The 7,960-nt window shown below is 49.1% G+C and overlaps 2 protein-coding genes across 4 annotated transcripts in view; both read right to left on the reverse strand.

Annotated features, from left to right (window-relative positions):
* The window catches only part of noc3l (NOC3-like DNA replication regulator), a 14,820-nt gene extending 14,043 nt beyond the window's left edge, over window positions 1-777 (reverse strand). For both annotated transcript variants that reach the window (XM_061706440.1, XM_061706441.1), the window contains exon 1: window positions 691-777. In XM_061706440.1, coding sequence (XP_061562424.1) covers window positions 691-699 — 9 coding nt within the window. In that variant the 5' untranslated portion in view covers window positions 700-777. The remainder of the gene's footprint in view (window positions 1-690) is intronic.
* A 622-nt stretch (window positions 778-1,399) lies between these two features.
* Window positions 1,400-6,603, reverse strand: si:ch211-207i20.2 (uncharacterized protein LOC568537 homolog). 2 transcript variants are annotated; one of them, XM_061706242.1, is made up of 5 exons: window positions 6,329-6,603; window positions 5,180-5,339; window positions 5,054-5,112; window positions 4,898-4,985; window positions 1,400-2,668 (listed from the first exon to the last, which is right to left on the reverse strand). In XM_061706242.1, exons 1-5 carry the CDS (start codon window positions 6,506-6,508, stop codon window positions 1,812-1,814), a joined length of 1,344 nt encoding a protein of 447 aa, XP_061562226.1. In that variant the 5' UTR covers window positions 6,509-6,603; the 3' UTR covers window positions 1,400-1,811. The 2 variants fall into 2 exon arrangements, with proteins under 2 accessions (XP_061562226.1, XP_061562225.1); XM_061706241.1 differs by having other exon boundaries at window positions 4,847-4,985.
* Window positions 6,604-7,960: the final 1,357 nt, after the last annotated feature.

Genomic DNA, 7,960 nt, shown 5'->3' on the forward strand with positions numbered 1-7,960 from the left:
TCCCGTACTTTTAATACGATATGGCTCGCAAGCAGGCAACAAAACGTTATGTAGACACATTGCTCCATCTTGTGATCGGTTATCATTTTTTTTAAACACGCTGATCAGCCCCAAAAATCCTCAAAAAAGCCTACGAGCTACCTCTCTCATTTCGATAAACATCCAGGATGCAGATTGCCTTTTGCCAACTGCTGATTTTGGGCTGTTTTAGTGCCGCTCGATCATTGTGAACTGTGGGCCTGTGAGGCTCTTTGAGAGTCTTGTGAATACACATTACACAAATAAACGTGACTTTTAGTGCGACATAGTTTGGGGCGGCAGGAGCATCGCTCCCAACTGGACCGAACGCTCAAGACAAGGAGTTTTATGGCAGGCTACAAATGTGAAGTTAAATTGTGCTGTAACTGGTGATAATTGGGGTACTTTGACGAAAGCATGCCACACACGTGTAATTAACACACACTGGAACCCCCTTAAACGGTGAAAAAAAGGTCGGGGAAAGCACAAAAACGACATTAACTTAAAGATTCGAAAGGCACTAAGGCGGCGGAAGGTTTCCACACAGCAATATCGACATAATTAAACAAATCAATTCATCAATATGTCGACGTTGTTGAACAAAGCAGCTCATGGAGATGCCGTTACAACAATTTCACATCGCGTTTGGCTTCTGTTTTGAGTTTCACTCACCGGAGCCATTATGATTTTCGAAGGTATTCACGTACAACGAAGACAAATACAAGCGATTCACATGCGTTTCCGTGACCCGGAAAGACTAACTAACTAACTAACAGAAGAGCTGATATGACGAAAATGTAAATGTTCAAGTAAGACAGCGACACTGGCGGCAGGAGGCCGCATTGCAACTTGTAAAAGCAACTACCTAAAAGTGCAACTCAATCAATTTGAATGCCGTAAGAGACTTAATTGTATTTCAGCACTGCATTTCCAATAGGGAACCTCATGAATTGTACAGATTAATTCATCCATCAATTTTCTTTACTGCTTAACCTCACGAGGGTCGCAGGCTGCTGGAGCCTATCCCAGCTATCTTCGGGTGGGAGGCGGGGTACACCCTGAACCGGTCGCCAGCCAATCGCAGGGCAAACATAAACAGACAACCATTCGCACTCACATTCACACCTACGGGCAATTTAGAGTCTTGTGGATGTGAGACTTAGATGTGAAACATCTAAATGTTAAAACTATATCTAAATGTGAAGTACATTTCTAAATGTTAAATGGAAATCAATATCTAAATGTTAAATCTAAATGTGAAATGTACAATTTAATATTTGGATTTAACAATTGAGTTGACAAATACAGTTCTAAATGTGCAGAAAAGTGGCTCAAAATTTCACACCAGATTTTTTTAAACTGTTTGAGACTAAATGTGACAAAATGTTGCTGTTATTTTCAGAGCGAGCCGCTTTACAAACGGCACGCCATACAAATCATTGTATACATGAAGTTTTGTGTTTGTAATTTATTGAGATGCACTTGTAAATATTAAATGTTCTCAACTCAACTGAACAAAGACAGCTGTAACACCACATGACAATGGACAGGTCGCCAGTCAGCGATATTGTCGGGGCACACACGGACAAACAACCGATTGGTCACCAGTCAATGTTTTGGGCACAAACGCAGGCCCACGTGAGCACGAGCCAACGACGAGCCGAGAGCGTGACCGCCGACCCTCTGACGTGCGGCCTTTCTCAAAATTCTTTCAATGAAATAAGAAACTTGGAGCCTGTGCAATTAAAAAAAACTTGATGCAGGGAATGCGTCGAGGGGGCGGCGTCACACCGTCACGCGTAGCCGCACTTGTGAGTCTTCAGGTTGCGTCCGTCGGCGTAGCGTTTCCCGCACCTGTCGCAGATGAAGCGCTTGCCGCCGGCATGCACGTGGCTCTTATGCGTGCGCAGGTGGCTGCCCTGGCTGAAGGTCTTGGCGCAGACATCGCAGGCGTACGGCCGCTCGCCCGTGTGCACGCGCACGTGCAGCTTGAGGCCGTTGGCACTGTTGAAGCGCTTGCCGCAGGAGACGCAGGCAAACGGCCGCTCAGCCGAGTGCGTGCGACCGTGCGCGATCAGGCTGCTCTGCTGGCTGAAGGTCTTGCCGCAGCGGCGGCACGCGTATGGCCGCTCGCCCGTGTGCACGCGGCGGTGGATCTTCAGGTTGACCGCCTGGCGGAAAGTCTTGGTGCAGACGTCGCAGGCGAAGGGTCGCACGCCGCTGTGGATGCGCAGGTGGTTCTTCAGGTTGACGGTGTGCCGGAAGGTTTTGGGGCACTGCTCGCACTTGAGGGGCTTCTGGCCCGTGTGGATCAGCTCGTGCGTCTTGAGCGTGATGGCGCGCGTGAAGCCTTTCCCGCACACGCCGCAGCAGAACGACTTGCTGCCCACGTGGCCGCGGGCGTGGCGCCGTAAGTTTTGTTTCAGGGTGAAACGGTGGCCGCACTGCTCACAGGCGAAGGGCTTCTCGGCTGCACAGCGCGCCCGGAACCGCACCCGCTCGGGGGAGGCGCTGGGGCTCTCCTGTGCCGCGTGGCGGCGTGAGGCCAGTGGACTCGGCAACGCGGAGGACTTCCTCTCGTGCGTGATGCCGTCCGCTGCCAAATCTTTGGAGTCCGAGCTCGCTAGCGGAGCCACGTCCAGTCCGGCGCCTGCCAGGAAGCGAAAAAGACAAACGCAATTGAAGGCACGCCACTGACAGAGAGTTGCACCAGCCGTTTATATTTACTGAGGGGAAAAGGACACGTCTGCGGTAGGGCTGCACAATTTAAAAAATATATTTTTCAACCCGACAACATATATTATGACATGAAAAAAAAAAAAAAAAAAACATTTTTAAAAAGGGAAACATAAATCAGGTGCGTGAAAACCAGCACACATTTCTTTTTTCCTCCCTGATTTATTGTTTTGACAGTTTAGCATGGCTTCAGTAGAAAATAAACTACGCTCACTTCAGCTGAGGTTTACTGAGGTCCACCTGTATTTCAATGTACTGTAGTACTGAGCAGGTCCTGCCAGACTTCAAGTTCAAATCATTTCCTTTCATGCCCACTTATACTGTAGTAGACACTGTCCAGTGTAGAGTATGCACATTCACACAGTACTTATGTTTTTCATCAACCCGTTATTTTTCATATACAGTGCATATATTTTAACAACATTTGTATTCTATATTTGAGTGCATTAGTTATCATGAGGCGGCACGGTGGCCGACTGGTTAGAGCGTCAGCCTCACAGTTCTGAGGTGCAGGGTTCAATCCCCGTCCCCCCCGTGTGGAGTTTGCATGTTCTCCCCGTGCCTGCGTGGGTTAGGCTCGGAAAATGGATGGATGGATGGATGGATAGTTATCATGACATGTTTACAGCTTCAATTTGTCCCTTCAAAATAGCTGTGGCCTAACCCCCTCGCTCAATGTTATTCTCGTGAAATGCATTCATTGAATTTTGAAGAGCGATAAGATTATACGTTATACGCGCCCGTGCACTCACTCTCTCTTTTCCTTTTGGCTTGTCCCTTTAGGAGTCACCACAGTGTCCAAACCATCAACGTGTGCTCGCTCTAACTTTGTCTGCAAAACATCTAATCTTGGCTGTCCCTCTGATGAGCTCATTTCTAATTTTATCCAACCTGGTCACTCCGAGAGCGAACCTCAACATTTTCATTTCCGCCACCTCCAGCTCTGGTTCCTGTGGTCTCTTCAGTCTCTAATCCGTCCATCATGGCTGGCCTCACCACTGTCTTCTAAACTTTGCCCTTCATCCTAGCAGAGACTCTTCTGTCACAACACACCTGACACCTTCCTCCACCCGTTCCAACCTGCTTGGATCCGTTTCTTCACTTCCTGATCACACTCACCATTGCTCTGGACTGTTGACCCCAAGTATTTCAAGTCCTCCACCCTTGTTCTCTCTTCTCCCTGTAGACTCACTCTTGATGCCCGTGCCTTCATTTATAGTCATAAAAGATGATAAGTGTAGAACACTCTGGGCTGCTGAGTTTGTGCTGGTCAAAGTTTTCGCATTACCATAATATTGGTGCTAATTTCTGTTACCATGTCTATGGCTTTTCACATTACTGTATGTTTGCATTAACATAGCTGATGTTTGTTTTACGTGTCAGTTTTGTTTCAGGGTGAAGCAGCGGCCGCCCAGCACACAGCCGTAGACATCGTAGACACGGCACTCATAGTAGGCTACACTTAATACCATTATTAATTGATATAAATCACAGAATATAAAAACTATTCATCATAATCAGTTAAATGAAAGTTGTCTTGTTTAGTCAAAAAGCCCATGTCATATCTACATTTCAGGGTTTGGTTATTATGAATAAAGACTAAATATTAAACAACTGGGAGTGACAAACAGCTTGAAGCAAGCAAGTTTTGCCTCTCGTTTGGAGATTTGTTCGCCATCTGTCAAACTGCACTGGGGAAAAAATAAACAGTACTTAGATGTACTTTGAAGGCAAGGTTTTCGTGGTACAATCGCAGGATCTGCGATCTGACTATGTACATTACGATGACGATGCTCAAATTACATATTGTATAGCTCGAGTTTAGGGGCTATTTGCACATGACGTCGTATCCATTGGGATAATACACTTCAGCCTTTTCCGGTTCTGCTCAATATGATAGCCGTGTGTTCATAGTCTGCAGTAAACAGCCGAGTATGAGTCTTATAAAATAATTTGTTTTCTTCAAAAAGCAACACAAACAATACCAGGAACATGTTTGTGTTTCAATGTGCACACCATCATCCAAATTCAACAGCATTTGAAGCTTCGTATCTCAAAATCTTGTAAGTTGAGGTACAGTACCACGATCTACATTTTGTTCTTGCCGTTGTGCCAATTACGGTGTGCCGGATCAGGTTCTCACGCTCAGCAATGGCGTCCAGGTCCACGCGTCCGTGCTGGTCTTTGACACTGACGGCCAGGGTCAACGGCGTCTCTTCAGGTGGTTCTTCCTGGTTCCACAAAGCCATCAGCGAGGGCAACGAAGCGGAACGCCGTACAGCCGCGTCTGCGGGCTTACCTGAGCGAGTACGGGGGCGCCGTGACCCACCGGAGGGACGCCGTACGAGTGCTCCGCCTCTGTGCGGGCAGACGGCACGTTAGCTTTGTTAGCATCGACATAATGGGGCGGGGCCTCGAGACATACCCACGCAGGCCTTGTCGAGGACGCTGACGATGGCTATCTGCGATGTCTCGCCGCCGTGCGCTCTGCTGTCAGTCCGCCTCGGGGCGACGCCGTCCACGATGTTGACGATCTTCCCCAAAGCCTCGTTGGCCAGCGTCTCCAAGATGGCGGCAAAGTACACCTGGGACAGACGGCCACGTCACGCGAGAGCCGAACTAAACACCGTAGACACACTGTACAGACATAGACATCTTTTTGAGCGCTGAAACGTACGTAGGGCGGCTGCGCCTCAGTAGGTAGAGCGGGTCGTCCAGTGACCGAGGGGTCACTGGTTCAAAACCTTGCTCCGACTGTCCGCATGTCGAAGTGTCCTTGGGTAAGACACTGAACCCTAATTTGCTCCCAGTGGGCCTGCCAGCGCCTTGCGTGGCAGCAGTCGCCCATTGGTGTATGAATGCCTGTGTGAGTGGGTGAATGTGAGGTTTTGTAAAGCGCTTTGGGCACTGTGATGGTGTAGATGAAGTGCAGTCCATTTAGTATTCAGGGTTGTGATTATTATGATTGCAGATCAATTGCTTCCAGGTCAGTCGTGGCCCAATGGCGAAGATCATCGCCCGCCACCGTGGGGACCTAGGTTCAAGACCCCGACCGGACCATCCGCCAACATCTCCCGGACTCACGGCTGTGGTGTCCTTTAGCAAGACACGATACCCCAAACTGCTCCCCGGGCGGGTGCTTAAGTTGCCCCCTGCTCCAGTGTGTTCCACTAACAAGTGTATGTGTTCACTGTGGTGGGTAAAACACAGAGAACATATTTTGTGCGCATGCTTGCATGTTCACGACAAAGATAATTCTTCTAAACATAAGAATACCCTTCATCACAGTAACACACATTCTGGTTTAGTACATTCCTAAGACCAAACATTGATGGCGTAAACATTTGTAGTCATCAGATTACAAGTGGCATACACTGGTTTTGGTCACAAAAGTAGCTGAACAAACAGGGGCATTAGTCTCATAGTTTGTGCAATTTGTAGATCGTCGCTTTCTGACTTGAATTCGAAGTTTTCAGGTATATCTGCCACGTGCAATATGGCAGAGGCAGTGACGGGCCAAGCCACTCATTGAGTTCAATATTCATTAAAGTCCCGTGCCTCTCCGACCACTCACCAGCTGTTCGCGGCTCTCTCTGCGCACGCTGGCCGCCCACGGAGGCTCCTCTCCGGGGCGGAGGTCGTCCGGCGGGCCGCCCCCTCCTCCCCCTGAATGCTGCTTGTGGAGCTCGGCCACAGCGGCGTGCACGAGCGACTCCATGACGGCGGCCAGCTGCGCGAGCACGTCCGCGCTCATGCTGACACTTTAGTACTTGCTTACTTTACAATCGGTTCGAAGTTTTCGGGAGGACATGACACTTTGTGACCACGGCCGTTAACCCCCTTGGCGGAAGCGGAATAACCCGGAAGGGTTTTATTTCTTTTCCGGCTCGAATTTCCGGTCGTTTCCAAACGTGAAAAATTTGTCAACAATGTTGTTCATCTCAATAAATCGTGGAAATTAAGCAAAAGTGACTATTGTGAGAACAAACAAAAAATTATAATTGTATTAATATTAATTTTGACTTTTTGTGGGAAAATTACAGACGATTTAAAAATCATTTCAAAATCAATGGACGTTATAGAGTTATAGGGATGAGATCCTGGCCAAGTGGAGGAGTTCAAGTATCTTGGGGTCTTGTTCACAAGTGAGGGACGAATGGAACGAGAGATCGACAGGCGGATCGGTGCGGCGTCTGCAGTGATGCGGACTTTGTATCGATCCGTCGTGGTAAAGAAGGAGCTAAGCCGAAAGGCGAAGCTCTCGATTTACCGGTCGATCTAAGTTCCTACCCTCACCTATGGTCACGAGCTGTGGGTCGTGACCGAAAGAACAAGATCCAGGATACAAGTGGCCGAAATGAGTTTCCTTCGCAGGGTGTCCGGGCTCGCCCTTAGACAACGGGTGAGAAGCTCGGTCATCCGGGAGGAGCTCAAGAGTAGACCCGCTGCTCCTCCGCATCGAGAGGAGCCAGATGAGGTGGCTCGGGCAGCCGGTTAGGACGCCTCCCCGGTGAGGTGTTCCGGGCACGCCCCACCGGTAGGAGACCCCGGGGACGACCCGGGACACGCCGGAGAGACTACGTCTTTCGGAGAGCCCGGGAACGCCCCGGATCCCCTCCCTGAAGAGCTGGAGGAAGTGGCTGGGAGGGAAGTCTGGGCGTCCCTGCTAAAGCTACTGCCCCAACGACCCGACCTCGGATAAGCGGTAGAAAATGGATGGAAGTTATAGATCAAAAAGGGGGAATATTTGACCAAACCAATTTTTTCTACTCTTTGGGAGTTACTTTATGGTGCCTCAGTTAACATGTGAAATATGAATTAAAATGGTCCAGGCATGTAGTGGTACACTCGCCTGACTTTGGTGCAGGCAGCGTGGGTTCAGTTCCCACTCAGTGACGGTGTGAATGTGAGTGCGAATGGTTGTCTGTGTCTATATGTGCCCTGTGACTGACTGGCGACCAGTTCAGGGTGTAGTCCGCCTTTCGCCCGAAGTCAGCTGGGATAGGCTCCAGCGTCCCGCAACCCTAACCAGGATAACCGGTGTTGAAAATGGATGGATGGATGGTCCAGGCATTCCTGAGTTCCAGACGTTTTTCTGCCAAGAGGCCTGAAATCAGCTCATTGGAATTTGTCGAGTTTATCGATGTCACTAGCGAAAAGCTCCGCTCCCAAGCCAGTGCTGTCAACATTAGAAAGACGTGTGCTC

Source organism: Phycodurus eques, chromosome 19 (assembly GCF_024500275.1).
Source record: "Phycodurus eques isolate BA_2022a chromosome 19, UOR_Pequ_1.1, whole genome shotgun sequence".
Taxonomy (NCBI): Eukaryota; Metazoa; Chordata; class Actinopteri; order Syngnathiformes; family Syngnathidae; genus Phycodurus; species Phycodurus eques.

Excerpts from the sequence above, each read along its gene's own strand:
- si:ch211-207i20.2 (XM_061706241.1), bottom strand. The coding sequence starts at position 6,508 with ATGAGCGCGGACGTGCTCGCGCAGCTGGCCGCCGTCATGGAGTCGCTC. Across the intron at positions 5,113-5,179 it reads CCTCGACAAGGCCTGCGTGG|AGGCGGAGCACTCGTACGGC; the intron begins GTATGTCTCGAG and ends CTGCCCGCACAG. Across the intron at positions 2,669-4,846 it reads CACAACGGCAAGAACAAAAT|GCGCCGGACTGGACGTGGCT; the intron begins GTAGATCGTGGT and ends GCTTCCTGGCAG.